Source organism: Chiloscyllium plagiosum, chromosome 17 (genome assembly GCF_004010195.1).
Source record: "Chiloscyllium plagiosum isolate BGI_BamShark_2017 chromosome 17, ASM401019v2, whole genome shotgun sequence".
In the NCBI taxonomy this organism is placed as follows: Eukaryota; Metazoa; Chordata; class Chondrichthyes; order Orectolobiformes; family Hemiscylliidae; genus Chiloscyllium; species Chiloscyllium plagiosum.
The window spans coordinates 46,255,464-46,273,630 of record NC_057726.1 but is presented as its reverse complement, the minus strand read 5'-3'; the positions used below and the strand labels follow the sequence as shown (position 1 = coordinate 46,273,630).

General features: G+C 39.5%; 1 protein-coding gene across 9 annotated transcripts in view; it reads right to left on the bottom strand.

Annotated features, from left to right (window-relative positions):
• fto (FTO alpha-ketoglutarate dependent dioxygenase) overlaps nt 1-18,167 on the bottom strand; it is a 416,196-nt gene that overhangs the window by 232,593 nt on the left and 165,436 nt on the right. For all 9 annotated transcript variants that reach the window (XM_043706996.1, XM_043706995.1, XM_043706999.1 and 6 more), the window contains one exon: nt 6,864-6,988. In XM_043706996.1, the coding sequence (XP_043562931.1) occupies nt 6,864-6,988 (125 nt within the window). The remainder of the gene's footprint in view (nt 1-6,863; nt 6,989-18,167) is intronic.

The window sequence follows — 18,167 nt, the reverse complement described above, 5'->3', positions numbered from 1 at the left end:
GTGTCTGACAAACCTGTTGGAGTTCTTTGAAGAGGTGACAAGTAGGTTAGACCAGGGAAACCCAGTGGATGTGGTCTATCTAGACTTCCAAAAGGCCTTTGATAAGGTGCCACACGGGAGGCTGCTGAGCAAGGTGAGGGCCCATGGTGTTCGAGGTGAGCTACTGGTATGGATTGAGGATTGGCTGTCTGACAGGAGGCAGAGAGTTGGGATAAAAGGTTCTTTTTTGGAATGGCAGCCGGTGACAAGCGGTGTCCTGCAGGGTTCAGTGTTGGGGCCGCAGCTGTTCACATTATATATAAGTGATCTGGATGAAGGGACTGGGGGCATTCTAGCGAAGTTTGCCGTTGATACAAAGTTAGGTGGACAGGCAGGTAGTACTGAGGAAGTGGGGAGGCTGCAGAAGGATCTAGACAGTTTGGAGGAGTGGTCCAGGAAATGGCTGATGGAATTCAATGTGAGCAAATGCGAGGTCTTGCACTTTGGGAAAAAGAATAGAAGCATGGATTACTTTCTAAATGGTGAGAAAATTCGTAAAGCCAAAGTACAGAGGGATCTGGGAGTGCTAGTTGAGGATTCTCTAAAGGTAAACATGCAGGTTGAGTCCGTGATTAAGAAAACGAATGCAATGTTGTCAATTATCTCAAGAGGGTTGGAATATAAAAGCACCGTTGTGCTACTGAGACTTTATAAAACTCTGATTAGGCCCCATTTGGAGTATTGTGTCCAGTTTTGGACCCCACACCTCAGGAAGGATATACTGGCACTGAAGCGTGTCCAGCGGAGATTCACACGGATGATCCCTGGGTGGTAGGTCGTGTCCAGTTTTGGACCCCACACCTCAGGAAGGATATACTGGCACTGAAGCGTGTCCAGCGGAGATTCACACGGATGATCCCTGGAGTGGTAGGTCTAACATATGAGGAACAGCTGAGGGTCCTGGGATTGTATCCATTGGAGTTTAGAAGATTAAGGGGAGATCTAATAGAAACTTACAAGATAATACATGGCTTGGAGAGGGTGAACGCTAGGAAATTGTTTCCGTTAGGAGAGGAGACTGGGACCCGTGGACACAGCCTTAGAATTAGAGGGGGTAAATTCAGAACAGAAATGCAGAGACATTTCTTCAGCCAGAGAATGGTGGGCCTGTGGAATTCATTGCCGCAGAGTGCAGTGGAGGCTGGGACGCTAAATGTCTTCAAGGCAGAAACCGATACATTCTTGATGTCACAAGGAATTAAGGGCTACGGGGAGAATGTGGGTAAGTGGACTCGATGGGCCAAATGGCCTTAATTCCGCTCCTATGTCTTATGGTCTTAACTGGTGTTACATAGCCCCAGTATAGAGCAACGTAACAACACTCAAAGCATGGGATGGAGGACACATATGCCAATAAAATACCCAGGAAAATTCAAGCACAGACTCACAATAAGTTAAATGGAGGAAATCTCTGAGGAGTTACTTCAGTAATCACACACTAATTCTCTTCATGTTTACTGCTGATTCGTTGAGTAATGTGGGAAAGCACCAGCCTCTGATGGGAGAAGCAAGAAAGTACATGGTGGTGAGGAGGAGTTGTGGGACGCAAGAGGTCAGACATGGAGAAGTGTGTGTCACCAGGCCAGGCAGGAGAGTGAGGGACAGAATGAGAGAGAGAGAGAGAGAGAGAGAGAGAGAGAGACAGACAGACAGACAGACAAATAGATAGATAGTTTGTGGGAGACTGCAGCTGTTGGGTGGGAGAAAATGAACAGAGAAAGGAAGCTTTTGCAGGGAAGAGAGATGAATGCTGCACCAGGACAAGGGAAGCTACAGAGCTAGGGAACGGTGTCAGACTTCAGGAGTCAGAAGGAGAGAGGCAAGCCACAGGGCTTAGAGGAAAAGAGAAAGAAAGGGAAGCTGCAAGGTATGGATGGAAGAGAAGGAGGGTTGACTGTAAATGGAGCATCAGAGAGAGGGGAACTGTCGGGATAAGGGGGAGAGGGAGAAGTGGATAGACTGAAGCTGGTGGGCGAAAGTGAGGACTGCAGATGCTGAAGATTAGAGTGGTGCTAGAAAAGCAGAGCAGGTCAGGTAGCATTCAAGGAGCAGGAAAATTGACTTTTTGGGCATCATGCTGGGAAGAGAGAGGCTGTAGAGATTGATGAAGATGAAGATCAAAAGAAGGAGAGATACCTGCAAAGAGAGATACAAGAGAGAGAAAGTGCAATGGGTAGAGAGAGATGAGACTGCATGGGTGAAGAGTGAGAGGAAGACTGCAAGTTTGGGAGAAAGATGAATTTAAAGAGAGTGGGAGATTGAAACATAGACTTCAGGGAATAGAAAGGCTGCAAAGAAGAGAAAGATAGAGCGCAGTTTCAACATGCAAGGAAAGGTAAGCTAGAAAAGATAGTGAACTGTTTTCTACCTGTTAACAAAGGAATACTCAGGCTGAGGAAAAATGGAAGTTATGGAGATAACGTGTTCCTTGCACATTTATCTGGAATTTCTAACTCAAGGCTGCACATGTTCAAGTGCAGCATTATGAGGCAGAAATGAGCTGGATTTTGAGCTTTAAAGGTCAGAAATAATTTAAAATAATCAATCTCAATTAGAGTCATAGAGATGTACAGCATGGAAATAAACCCTTCGGTCCAACCCGTCCATGCCGATCAGATATCCCAACCCAATCTAGTCCCACCTGCCAGCACCTGGAGCATATCCTTCCAAACCCTTCCTATTCAGATACCCATCCAAACGACTTTTAAATGTTGCAATTGTACCAAACTCCACCACTTCCTCTGACAGCTCATTCCATACATGTACCACCCTCTGTGTGAAAACGTTGCCTCGTAGGTCTCTTTTATATCTTTCCCCTCTCACCCTAAACTATGCCCCCTAGTTCTGGACTCCCCGACCCCAGGGAAAAGACTTGCCTACTTACCCTATCCATGCCACTCATAATTTTGTAAAGCTCTATAAGGGGTTGCCATTAGACATATTAGCAGTACTGTTCAAATTAATCATATGTTTGGAGTTTTTAAACACAACCAGAATATCATAACCCCTTTACTAGAAAAAACGTGCATGCAAATAATGGGCAAAGAGAGGGCAGAATCAAGCTCTACTTGTGGTGCTTCCTCACATCCGAATAACCCATTAACAGTCAGAATCTGAGCTTGCAGGTAAGGTTTATGCGGGAATGCATTTAACACTATCAGTTTAATCTCTATTTTGCAACAATACTAAATTGGCAAAGTAAATCTGAAATCAAACACCACTTTCTCTCAGGAATAAAATGTCATTAAGTCTACCTGGAAACTGTGTTTTCAGTTTGTTTCAGTTTGACAATGTATGGAATATGAATCTTGCACTGCATCAAACCTGGTTTGCAAGATGTTTAGGGGATTTATAGGACAAATGGCGATTTGAACACAGACAATATTCCAACATTCAGAGAGTAAAGGTGTTTCTCTAGTTATTCTAAACATTTAAATTTCCGACTACTGAAATATTTCTGTGCATGCGTGTCCTGGGATTCACACATTCTTCCCTGAAGAGGTCTGTAACAAACAGATAATGTAGAGAGGCTGTCTTGCTAGAACACAAACTGTTAAAGCACCCAAATGTACCATGCCTGTAAAATCACAACTCAGTTAGAGAACAAAAAACAACAAAAGTAAAATTTTAAAAAATGTATGGATGATTATAAATCAAGAGAAAGCATCTCCGCACAAAAAATAGTTGGCATTATTTTACTGTCAAGATTTAAAACAGGATCCTTTATCTGTTTTGACTTGGAGAAGTTGGGGGTGAGGAAACATAATGCTGTATAACAAGTTGTGTACCTTAACCTCAGTAATACCAGTCCTCATCATGACAGCAGTGGAGAAGAAGGTCTTCGTACCTGCCTACCTAAAGAAGGTTCCTGTTAAATAACGAACACAGACAGCTCTGGGACCATACACCTGCACAGCCTGCCTTTTACTGCTTGAAAGGAGAGGCCACAGGGGATAGGCAGAAGGTGCTTGTCTGACAGGGCCAGGACAGGCTTCCTCTGTGGTGACAGCCTGGGCCCAGCCTCCTAGGCCTGACCCACCATAATTCCTTCACAATGCAGTGGCAATGCAGCTGACAGTAGCAGCTGCGCCTCCTAAGCGAGATGGATGGAATTTTCATAACTATTTCCCCAAGTTACATTTCACCTTCAAGATAATTTATGAGCTGCTCGGGAGCCTTGAAGAGACAATATGCTTGCCATAAAATTAACTGTAACAGTCTTGTAGGTTATAATTAACAATGGGAGGGTAGCACCAACTGGCTGAAACACATGGTATAATTGATGATGAAACTGGGAAATTAAGGAAGCTAACACCATCATTACAGCACACGTCACTCTAGTAAAGCTTGAACCTTCCGAGTGTTAATTATAGCCCCCCCAACCTCCGCACCCTGATGTGGGGACGAGCCTCTGAGCTGGGAGGAGACATTTTATTGGCAAGGCTACCTTGCACCTGGACTGACGTACATAGTATATATTGCCTGGAAGAGAAATATGAGTCTAACCAACACGATCTCCTGAACATCTGTCGACAAGCCCGCCGTTATTTCCAAATACCTGTATGTGGCTCCTTAGGTGCTTTGTAAGCCAGCTAGACTTGTCCATTCAGGGTTTAGAGCCTCACTCTGCCTTTCAGTGAGCCAATAGCAATTTAACTTAATGAAAAATCTCATTAGTAATGAACGAGGAACAACTGTTCTTTTTCTAAGCTGCTTTCATTAGGCTTCTCTGCACAATTAATTTTAGCAAAGCAGACAGAAGCTCTTTTCACCTCTACGTTAACACTCCTAATTCTTTACTATAAAGTCCCAGCTTTCTGAATCCCAGGCCTTCATTTTCTGTAGCCTGCCGATTTCCCGAAATTTTTGCTTTCTCCAGTGCATTCTAAAATAATCTTACTGCTTAATTCTAAAACATCCATTGCAATGTCCTTCACAAAAATAACACCCATCGCAGTGAATGATGTAAAAAAAAAGTATCCTATTTATCCTTGAAAAGAGTAAGCATAGGTTTCAAAAAAGGGAGAGGCATTGAGGGGAAAATGTTCTGGAAGGATCAAACAATAACTGGTGGCTGTTAAAATGTAGCATTTAATCAAACAGAGTTTCTATTGTTTCTAAGAGAGCTCACAGCTATTCAGTATAGCCCCGATTTGTTTCAAAACTAACAGACGAAAATGACACAGGTGAAGGACGGAGATAGGGAAGAATGAAGGGTCACACCAAACAAAAGAGCCTCAGTATAACTTAAAATGCACTCGGGTCACAGGGCTTCGTGGGCAGCTGAACATCAAGCACAACTAAAAGTCCAACATCTTCATTTAGAACTAAGTTTCATTCTCAGCATTTCAAGGCTGTGCTCCCAGTTTGAGCATGGTCTGCCTTCCAACAATCAATCTCCTCCTATTCATCACAATGTGAACCTCCCTCTCTCATTCATCATATATTCATCCCCTACTAGACTGGCCCCTTTTCCTTGCACTTTTGCTTCTTAATCTATACTTTTGATTCATTATGGGTCAGTAGATCTACATCCACCATGCCTTTTTTTCTGAATCTGTCCTCCCCTAAAAAGACAGCCTAGAAGCCAGATGGGCAACTTTACAGTCCATTTATCAAGTCCAATGCATCCTGCCTCAATAAGCATTCAGCATGTTTATTGTGTTAATGTGGTAAAGCCTCAGTGTAATCTGTAAATAATTTTCATTACTGTATTCTGACCTTACCAGTCTACAGCAGTTCGGACACAAAAACAGACAGACAAATGTGTTCTAAAATCTCACAGCTGGCAGTTTTAATGTTTGCTTGCCATCCATAACACCTCTCATTTTATTGACCATGTAATGACCTTTTCTCAGAAAAGGTCAAGAATGTTCACTTCAAATGGCCTGAGCACCTCTTGAACAGCAATAACAGATTGCCCATCAGAAGCTATGTTCTGGCAAACAAACTGCGGTCTTTACCCCGTATGAAGTAGTCACTTCAATACATTCAGGAAACTGGAAGTTGAGGGTTACCCTTATCAAATCCAGCTGATTCCCTTCACCAGTGAAAGTAAATTAGGGAAATACAACTGCCTGTTTTTTTTTAGAAAAACACAAATGCTTCTTATTTCCTCCTTTGGCACATAGCCTTCCACATAATGACAATATATACCATGGCATGATCTCTGTTGCAGCTGCATGTAAGAATGTTTTATTGCTTTCAACATTGGGCAGTTGACAGTATTGTTAGTGCTTAGTTCAAATGACAGAGGCTGCCTCAGCATCATAACTATCAGTCAACCTAAAGTTTCAATGAGGTGTATTTAGGTGTATGGTAACAATCTCTTGGTGCTACTCTCATGCATCACATGTTCAAGATGGGTCACTGGGTAAGGAAAACATCAAACAAAAAGAGGTCATAGGTATATCACCCTCAAGGCAAACTTTCCAGCAAAGTATCAAGACAATTAGTAAAGCCACACTTCAGACATTTTTCTTCAGCATTAGCTTTAAAACCTATATTCTGCCTGGTACTGCTAAGCCTTCATATGCACTTCAGCATTTTATTAATGATTATTCTTCATTTCTTCAGCAATGGCTCCCTCCTTTGATTGAAATGTCCAGTGTAAATAAGGGTCAGCAACATCTGTAGCTAGTTTCTTTAATCCCTGCAGCAAAAAACCCTCCCACAAAACAAAGTCAATAAAATTGTCGACTTATTTCAACATTTATTGTCTTTATTGATTATTTTCAATCAGAAGTTGTTGCTGTAGTTAAAATATACACTACCAGGATCAGTGGTTACTATAAATATCTGATGACTCTAAACAGATGCCTTACCTTGCCATCCAGCTCTTTCTCAGTTCCTGGCGCTCCTCAAGAAATGGTAAAAGACAGCGTACAACTTGGTGTTTTCTTTCTACAGGCCATTCTGCCTTATTGATTTCAGACAGCAAAATCTTCGTCTAAAAAAAAATTAAAAAGAGCTGGCAATAAAACTAAAAATTAATAAAATTGTCCACTGGCAAATAAAGCCAGGAACAAAAAAAAATCAATATCATCTTTATTACTCTCCTCTACTACAGACAGATCAATAAAGCAAATGAAGTTAATGATGATCAAAATGGATAATATATTTATTTCCAGTAAATCAATTTGGATGGTGCACTCGGGGTGAACCTTTTCATTTTTAAATACATGGCTGCAAGTTGGCCAACACAGCAAAGTTAAGGGTCAAAAGGTTCAGGTAATTTGGAAACCCTGAACAAAGATGTTATCAGAATAGATAGATACAGAAAAACAAAACCATTCTTTACATCTCAATTGCACATCTCACCTAAAACAACGGAATCAACAATTACTATTGGTGCTTGCTGTTTTAAGCCACACCAACAATTTTCTCTCTAAGATTGTCTGTCTTTTTCTTTATTAGTTTAATGAAGGTTAATGATAGATAATTGTCTGGAGGCCCCTCGTTCATCTGTTGCTGAATGAAGCTTTCACATTTAAAACTTGCATTGCTCTGACTGCAGCTGACAGTATGTTTGAGGCTACAGGTCAGGAGAACAAACAAACAGTTTGGGCAGACTGATTGCCGGTCTTATCTCATCCTTCTGTTAGCAGAAGACTTGAACAACACAAATGTTTACAGGCTGATGAAAATTTCTTTCCTCTATTTCCTGAAATCACCAAACAAGCATCAGGATGACCTCTTCAGTTCCAAATACCACACAGACATAAGTGAACACTGGCCTACAGGAAGAATAGGTGGAGGTATGCAGTTTGTCCAAAATGTAATCTCACTGTGCAAAATTCAGTTGCGCAGTGCAATGCTCCCTCCAGTTTGTACAACCACATAATATCTTGAAAGACCCACATTAGCCACTCGCAAGTCAATCCCTTGAAATGAATGTATGCCCGTTGTGTTAGAAAATCTAAAAGCGCACATTGGCAGAGTGTCTATATTTTCCATACTATGAGTGTCACTATAAGTCCAAAATGGTACCTGTTGATTGCATTCTTAGCAGCATTTTGATCAGGTTATTAATGTCAGCACAAGCATGCTGTGTACCAGGAATAGCAGATCATAATGTCAGTCTGTGTGTGTAACAGTGATTAGGCAACAGTGGTGCCATTTTTGGTCTGGATGGAGTTGAATATATGAAGCAGTGGGAAGGACATTGATTCCTCCTCACCAGCCCATCTACCAATGCTTTTTAAAGACAAACTATTTTCCAGTTAGTTGTTGATTGCTTTCTACTAGCTCCAGTTGAGTGAGAAGAAGTATTTGGAGATTTATACTTCACTTTGTATCACACTACTTCCTCTGCATTTCAATTCAAAGTAAAGGTTATAATTCAAGGAATCTACTCATATTACTTCCTGTCAGTCATTGGTGCATTAGTCAATATTCCCACTGGCCTGTATGGAGGGAGAATAAATCAAAGCTAACAGAGAGAGGCACAAACTGATAAAGAAGGCAGGATCACCAAAAGGAAAATGGTCTTCAGTTATCTTCCCAGGATATTCAGGGAGCAATTTTTCTATCTCATCTTCAGCAAAGAACAGTACATTAGATGCTAAAGTAAAACAAAAAAAAAAAGGGGTTAATTGGGCTTAAAATGTTATTTCTTTTCTCTTCACAGATGCTATCAGACCTGCTGGGTTTCTCCAGCAATTTCTGTTTTTGTTAGTGCATTAGATGTGTCCACTTCACTAAGGAGATGTTCACAGAACTTTGCCTCAGAGCAGGGTGAGGATGGAATCATCAACAGCTGTGCAAGTGAAAATGCCCATAAATTGGCTCCTTCCAGGCTGGAATAGGATTTATTTGCAATACCACTAAGGACAGCAGTATTTAATATAGTACAGGAACAGGCCCTTTAGCCCATCAAGACTGTGCTGACACATTGTTCCAAACTAAAAATGTTTCGCCTCTACGCAGTCGGTATCGCTCTATTCCCTGTCTACTCCTATAACTATGAAGATGCCTCTTAAATGTTGCTAATGTATCCGACTCCACCACCTCCTCTGGCAGCACATTCCAGGCACTTACCAGACCTCTGTAAAAGACTTGCCTCTCACATTTCTTTAATCATATCTCTTTTTACCTTAAATCTATGTCTCCAATTAATTGATGTTTCTACCCTGGAAAGGAGACTCTACTACACTTATTTGAATGGTAAAAATTGCAGCATTCTGCTGTGCAGAGGGACCTGGGTGTCCTTGTGCATGAATCACAGAAGGTTGGTCTGCAGATGCAACAGATAATTAAGGCGGCAAATGGAATTTTGTCCTTCATTGCTAAAAGGATTGAGTTTAAAGTAGGCAGGTTATGTTGCAGCTGTATAGGGTGCTAGTGAGGCCACACCTTACTTGAGAAAGGATGTACTGGCACTAGAGGGGTGCAGAGGAGGTTCACTATGTTGATTCCACTATTGAGAGGGCTGACTGAGTAGCCTGGGATTATATTCATTGGAATTTAGAAGAAAGAGGATAGAAATGGAGAGGATGTTTCCACTGGTCGGTAAAGCTGGGACAAAAGGGCATAGCCTCAAAATTACAGGGAGCAAATTTAGGACCGAATTGAGAAAGAGCTTCTTCACCTAGAGGGTTGTGAATCTATGGAATTCCCTGCCCAGTGAAGTAGTTGAGGCTTCAACATTGAATGTTTTTAAAGCTAAGATAGAATTTTTTTTGAACAGTAAATGAATTAAGGCATATGGTGAGAGGGCGGGTAAGTGAAGCTGAGGCCACAAAAGGATCAGCCATGATCATATTGAATGGCGGAGTGGGCTCAAAGGACCAGATGGCATACTCCTGCTCCTCGTTCTTATGTTGCAGCTGAATGCAAGGTTTCAGTCATGATGGGTAAATTGTTGACAGATTAGTTGTGGCTGTGTGGAGCAATGACATTTTTAATTCATGAGATATGTATTACATCTTCAAATAACCTATTTGGCTACTTGGTGAAGGCATTGAATTTATTTCAAGACTGCATCAAGGTCCTCAGGACAAGACTCCTGGTATTGATTTCAATAGCTATCAATTTCCACTGCCCTTTGATTTGTATGTGGGTGTTTATTGGAGGATATTGGGTGGGAGGGCAGGGGGTGTCTGCTGGGTCCTTGCATCACATTTGACCCTCCTTCACCAAGGTCTCCAGTGCAACACCAGAAAACCTTGGCACTCTCTCTCTGTCTTATTGCAACATTTTTCAGTTTCTTTCTTATTCAAACTCTCTACTACAAACAGTTCTTATATCTACTCCAGCTAGAACATAACTATCTTTTAAAGAAGTATGAGTCAACTTTAAACAGAGCAGACAATTTTTAAAGTGGTGCTAACCTCATGAATTTACCACCCTTCCTCAAGCATGTAGCCACTCAAAAGCTTCTGTTATACTGGCTGCATGTTATGAACATGTACATCTACATGAACAGGCAGCATGGATGTTTTGCTACTGGATAATGGATGCAGGTTAATCACATTTGATGCACTTTTTTGGCCTTTTTGATTTAAGTCAATTCTAAAGAAAGGGCAAAAGAGTAAGAAAATACAGCTTCGGACAATACTACAACCCCAATTTTACAAACAGAAGATTCATGGAGGTCTTGAGGAGACAAGTTCGAACAGAGAAGGCTGGGTGGACCTGACAGAGTGGTACAAAGTTATGATGGGCATAGGTAGTATAGGTAAGGAATAAAACTCTTCCCTTAGTACAGGGGTCAATAACCAGGGAACACCATTTCAAGGTAAGGAGCAAAACATTTACAGGAGATTTGAGAATTTTTTTTTACCCAGAGGGTGGTAGGTATTTGAAATTCACTGGCTTAAAATGGAGGTACAGTAGGGAAATCTCAAGGCATTTAAGAAGAACTTAATGAACAATTGAAATGCTATGGCATACAAGTCGACAGGCCAAGTGCCTGAAAAATGGGATTAGAATAGATAGATGCTTGATGACTGGTGCAGACACCATAGGCTGAAGGTCGTTTTCCATGTTGTAAAACCATGACTCTAAATTACATTTTCTGTTTGGATCAAAATGCTGCCTAAGATTATTTTACATTTTATTTGTTATCAACCAGCATATTTTTACTACAGTAAACATTCAACAAAGTGGAAATTATTAATACTATTCTATATTTTCTCCTCTTCTTTTCTGTAGACAAGGGACAACAGTCAAGATATGTTGGTGGCACAAAAGTCCTGGAGCCAGTCGCTTAGAAGTCTTAAAGCCAGCTTATCATCAAGACTTGGTTCCAGTGATAGTGTAATGAAAAGTTCATTGTTATGACATAGCTTAGAGGCAATGTTGACAGGTTATGGCTTAAATATTAACCGCTTAGGTAATGTGCTTTGTTTACAACTGGACACCGTGAGAAAAAAAGAATTTCAAGCTGCACTCAGTAATTTGTCTGCTTTTGACATGAGGAGAAAATAATGCTTCTTTCAGGAAGAAAAACTACACTAGGAAGAGTTTGTTACAAAGGCCAATTCCTTAGGCTTTAGAGTCATCAGTGCATTGTTCCAATGTTGTATGCCTACAAGCCCTGTATCTCAACTGGCACAGTTACAGCTCAACACTGACACCAATGCATTTGGGATTATTCTCCGATTCTGTAATGTGATTAATTGCCAAAGACTTGAATGACCGTATGGAACACAGGAAACATCAAATAATTCATATTTCTGTATATCATTTGGTCCCTAACATTTGGATATACAAGTCCAGTGTTTTGTTCTCATCTGGCTATTTGGGTTTGGTATGTGTTTAGTGAAACAACTGGCATGCATAGCTGTTTGGCTTTCTGAAATATCTTAAATATTTCATGCAAAATGCAGAATTACTACTGATGAAATAATTCCTTTTTTTAAGTCAGGAAATGGGATTTGTTGTCTGGTGTGTTCACTGCTGTAGAAATTATCTGACTGGTCTGTCACATATCAAGCAACATTTTTTTTGTTCTTCTCCATATTCCTCAGTTTCCCACATTATTAAACTCCTTTTTATAAATACCTTATATTTATGTTATTCAACAAACTACTATTGTTACTCTGGTGTCTCTACTGGGAATGTATTAGGCGTATGAAGCTATAGGGAAACAGCAGTGACAATATGATAAATTTTTAAGAGTTGAAATAGTTATTCTTTTGTTTTAGGCTGTTCTTCTTTAATTGAGTTTTTGCAGCTAACTTGGTATTATCACTGAGTCCCAGCTATCAGATGGGTTGATTAAAGCAGCTTGCTTCTTTGCCCACCAACTTCACTTTGAATATAAATTATTTAATAAATTAAATGTAAATCATTATTCCCAAAACAGAAGTACTTTCACATTTGTCTCCTAGTATATTCTTCTACTCTAAAGTTTAAAGGTATTCCATTTCTCCATTTTAACTTCAGTGCCTAGATGCACTCCATTTTTCTCCCCTCCTCACTTTATTAGGAGATCTTGAACTTCTGATCATTTGACCAAGTTGCATTGGTCCTCTGTAAAAGGATCTAATGTTGGTGTCAATCTAGTTCTAGTCTTTCATCCAGTCACTTCTTTATTTCTAATAATGCAGAAGCAGTATCCTCAGATATATGCTGGCTGTTACCAGAGTCAAGGGAGACTGCTACTCCTTTTGGCAGCAGCTGTTAAGACCCTACAGTGGTTTACTTTAAGTTTGGGTTAGAGAGCAACTGACCTCTCTTCAAAAGAGTTCAGCATCTGTTAAATGTACCCATCTGATTTTATGAATGTTGGATAAAGATTGGACCCCTTTCAAGTAAGACCAGCAAATTAAGTTAGCGACCCTTGTGTAATCTATCGAGGATCATAGAGGGATTGGATTCTTGCCAAGTGTTGGCAGTTTTTATTTAATGCTTTGAAAAGGAAGGAGTAATTCCTTCTTTTTAGCAGTTAACTTCACTTTTGCTCAGGCCAATTTTTCTCTTTCCTTCATTCCATAAAACAATTGATTCCTTACACCGACAGTAAGTATATAATCCCTGTATCGGCTGAGGTCACCATGAAGTTCCCACCTTCCAGTGTCATTCCTTGTCTGAGGCTTGGTGACCTTCAGGTTAAATCCACCATCAGTCATTTCTCTCTAAAAGAGAGCCGCCTATGATCCTTTGGGAATATGATAACTTTCAATTCAATAACTTTTTCAAGGGTGTTAGCCACTCCCTCTGATTGCTTACACAAATAGACATTACTCACACGAACAAATTGACAGTGCACATCAACAAGATGTACACTCACTGGGTAGCACTTTGAATACCACCCCATCTTAGGAAAATTATCAGCATGGACTCAAGACTATATCTGAGACTCTTGTGGTCTGTTTGACTTAGATATTCACTGAATAAACTTAAGTTTATTTGAACAACGGTATTGGTTCAAATCTTAATATAATTTTCAACAACTTTAACTTTAAAGTAGGTTAGTTTATCAGCACTCCTTCAAGAGAATGGTCAACTCCATTCTGCAAATCACATTTCATCAGTGTGGGTTAATGGGAGACATTGATAAAAATCTAAAATATTTCAGTGTTTAGCCAGATTAATTTGACGACGATACTTCCAGTTAATTTATTTTTAAAGTAGGCATGAATAGATGCTACACATAAACAACCAAGGATATTGTAAAACGGATATTACTTTAAAAAGAAATTATTGAAAATGTTTCCGACTTAAAGGCAAAGTTTCAATTTTCATTTGTCATATTATATTTAATTCTGTTAAGTCCTAATTAATACATTCAGAAGTGGTTTGTCAGAGTTTATACTACATTTTGAACAATTCTTCATCATTTGGTTGTCAAAGCTTATGCACTTTCACCAAACTTGCTAACTTTTTAGCTCACAGGAATGTAGACAACAGTCTTGCGTACAATGTGGAAGTCTGAAGTGGCATGGAGAAGCAGGGGGTACAGTCCCAAACTCTTATTTTTAATGAGCTTGAAAATTTTGTTTCAGCATTTTTGCATTGAGCAAACTTAACTCTTTTTTTACGTTGTTCTGAGCAGATATTTTATTCCTCAGGTTCATAAATAGGGTGTGGTTATTTCAATGCTTCAATCAATTACAAAGAAGACAGCCTTAAGAATGACCTAGAAACAATATAATCAGTCTAAAATTATTCAATTTTTCTGCATTAACTCAACTCTTCAATTTTAAAAATTGTACCTTATGATGCCAGGATTGCTTGCCCACTCGGCTTCTTAAACTTACAAAAGTGGCTTGGCACCCTCAAAAGCATGGGTGTTTTACCTCGGAACAGGCTACATCTTTTGCATGACATCAATTATATCAGGACAGAAGTAGGATTTCCATACATGACAGATTATAAGAAGTGTAAAACATTAGCAAAAAAATGCTTTTGAAGAGGAACGAAAGAAATTACACTTGCAAAAGGAACCAGCTGACTGTCTAGTCCGAACAAGTGAATATGCTTCAAACCATTGTGAATGCAGGAGCAGAGACTGTCCTTTGTATTCTTTTCCTTAGTGTGTCCTTAACCCAACAGTTGCCTGCACTGCTGAACATATGTTTTTGCAGAAGTACTGAGGCAGAAAGGAAGTCTTTGTTGTATTTCAGTCTTTTGTATTTAATTCTCTTCTCTTTTCGTCAGATCCAAACACAAGTTACAGCAAGCACTTATGGTCTTTAATGAATGCTGAAGAAGTCCGTCTGCTACATGCTTCAATAATGATTCAGAACTACAGGACAGAATCAAGCTACAAAAGCACACAAGCAAATGCATTTCATTGTGATGGAGGGTACATTCCACAAGTACATTGCTGAAACCGAATGTCACTTAAAAAGGAAAAGTAGTTTGCTGGCAAAGACAACTGTGCCACTACTATTATTTTAATTACTTTTAATATATATATAGTCCTATAATAATATTTGGCATATGTTTATTAAGTGCAAAGAGCGAGTAAAATAATAATCAAACTTTTTTTCAACAACTGAAACACGAATAGCCAGAGGAACGAGGTTAGAGATCATTCAAAAGATTGCAAAAAAGTGCAAAAGAGAGAGAGAATTTCTAATGGGATATGCAGGGGTCAGTGCAAGCACCAAAGGTCAAAGGGGCAAAACTCCCCCAAAAATACTCACTGTTAAATGAATAAAACCAGTTTGTGGTTGGATGCACAAAGCTAAAGCTAAACAACTGTGCTATGGAGACACAAATAATGTGCTTCCATTGTGACACTTCGACAATAAGTTATTTAGCTTAGAGGGCTCTTGCATCTTCTCCACATACAACTCCTGTAGACATTAGCAAAAACAAAAGGAAGCAATTTAACTTGTAACCATGTAGTGTGACTGTAGATGTGACCTCAAAGAATGGTCCATTTGTGGCAGTTCACAAAAGAATTACAAATGCAACTTAAGATCTAAGCAACACAAATTAGGAAAATATGTAGTAGCAACAATAGAAATGTCAAATATTAGATAAACTGGAGGCAAAAAAATACTTGTCATGCAAAACCAACACAAATTTTATATTTCCAAAATCATGCAATTTTCTCCACAAATAACATACAGAACCAGGTTTTAAGAGGCCTGGTAAAAACAATCCATGATACATGTAATACAGTTGGCTTGAGTTTCAGCTCCACCTGTCCTTTCAGTGGAAGTTAATAAGAAAAAAGAAAAAGGGGAGAGGAAAAGAACTGTAACACACCTCACTAAGAGAGATCTGGTAAGGTTTGTGAATATTTACAGCTTTGTAGACTTGAAATGATCATTCACATGATCCCAGAAGCATGTATTTATTATAGTACTTACAGCAGTGTAGAGACTGCTGATACCATGAGTACTCCAGTATGATGTCTGACTATCAAACACTGGAGGTTTGTTGCTGGGTTCGGGTGCTATCACCATTCCTACTTGCTATCGACTAATGGGCTATTCAATAGTTTCTCTTGAGGAATTATGATGTCTTAGCAATCATATACAGATTACATTAACTGGGGTTTACTAAAAAAATACAAGCAAGAGATATAGAAGACATGAGTGTCCCCATCAGGGACACTGTGCCAGACTCCAACTGATTCTCCACCTAGAGGGTTGTGTGACATACTCAGACTGGGTGAAGATCAGCATTGTCAAACATTAACTATTTAAGAAGCTTATACAACACTTATAAGATAACTGACGCAAGCTGTTGAAAACGTTGAAGTGCTTGGAGGAAGAACAAATTAAATAAAACTGAGTGAAACTCTATGACATGGAAGTGATGTCTGTCAACATAGAACACCACAGCACAGGAACAGGCCCTTTGGCCCACCATGTCTGTGCTGACCATGATGCCATTCTAAACTAATTCCACCAGCCTGCACATGATCCATATCCTCCTATTCCCTGTCTGTTTGTGTCTATCTAAATGCCCCTTAAATGTTGCTAACATATCTGCTTCTACTACCACCAATGGCAGTACATTCCAGGCATTGAAAACCCTCTGCATAAAATACTCGCCTTGCACATTTCTTTAAACTTTCTCCCTCTCACTTTAAACCTATGCCTCCTAGTATGTGACATTTCCACACAGGGAAAAGGATTCAGACTATCCACTCTATACATGCTTCTCATAAATTTTTAATACTTCCACCAGGTCGCCCTCAGCCTCTGATGCTCTAGTGAAAACAATCAAGTTTGTCCAATCTCTCCTTATAGCCAATACACTCCAATCCATGCAACATCCTGGTAAACCTCTTTTGCATGCATTCCAAAGCCACAACATCCTTTCCATAGTGTGGCAATCAGAAGTGCATGTAATATTCCAAATGTGGCCTAACTAATGTTTTATACAGTTGCAACATGACTGGCCAACCTTTATACTCAACACAGAAACAACAAAAGCAAGCTTGCGTAAACTTTCTTTACTACCTTATCCACACATATTGCCACTTCCCGGGAGGTATGGACTTGTATCCCAAGATCCATCTGTATAAGGGACCTGCATAACTGCTCCTAAGAGCCCTGCCATTTACTATATACTTTCCACTTGCAACTAGCCTCCCAAAACACATTCCCTCACAACTGTCTGGATTAAACACCATTTGCTTTTCTCCACCTAAATTTCCAAATGATCTAAAGAGGAACCTTGATTGTCCGAAGGACACGGGCAGGGAGAATTTCATTTGGTTCATCGAATTTTGGATAATCAAATGCCAGATAACATTGTTTAGCCAATCATTGGGACCTTGCGATCTTGCCGGATAATCAGATATTTGTATAAGCGAAAGCCAGATAATTGAGATTCCTCTGTATATTCTGCTGTGTTCTTTGTCCATTTTCCTCCTTATTCACAACTTCACCAATTTTTATGTCATCTGCCAACTTACTGGTCAGACCATCTAAATTTTTATCCAAATTGTTTATAAACATTATCAACATCAGATGTCCCATCTGGTCCCAGGAGCAGAACACCAGTGGTCATGGATCTTCAGTAAGAAAAACACTCCTCCATAACTACCCTACATCTTTTATAGCCAAGCTAATTTTATATTACCAAATTACCAACTCAGCATGAATTCCATGTAACACAATCTTCATACCAGCCTACTATCAAATCCCAAAAATACAAAAAAAAAGCAATGCAAACTTTAAAGTATAAAATTTGCTCTGAACTGAACAAGAGACTGATCATGCTCTTCGAAGAAATTGAAAGAATTAAGCAATAAAAATTATTGAAGACAATGTTGTGGAAAAGAAGCACAAACGTCTTCAGGCAGCTGAAATGCCAAATTTGTTGGAGAAAATTAAACCGAATAGGAGGCATGTGTAAACTACTCACCGAGAGGCACACTATACCATACCCCTTGAGTTAACTTCCATGTAATACTGGATTACCTTAATTAATCCTTGGTATTTTCAGGATAACAAATGAAGATGAAATTAATTTTGCACCATGTGCAGGACACAAATAAAAGTGAAACTAGGTTCTGCACATTTTCTTTTAAATCGGAAAAGAACTACAATTTTGGGAATGTATAATTTGTGGTTTTGCATGTCCAGGGTTCACTTTGGCTGTAAGTGCTTTACGATGTGGCACTTTCAATGCTCCCAATACACGCTATTTAAATAATAATTATCACGGTTTATGTTATGTTATTTTATATTTTATATTGTGTGAATTCA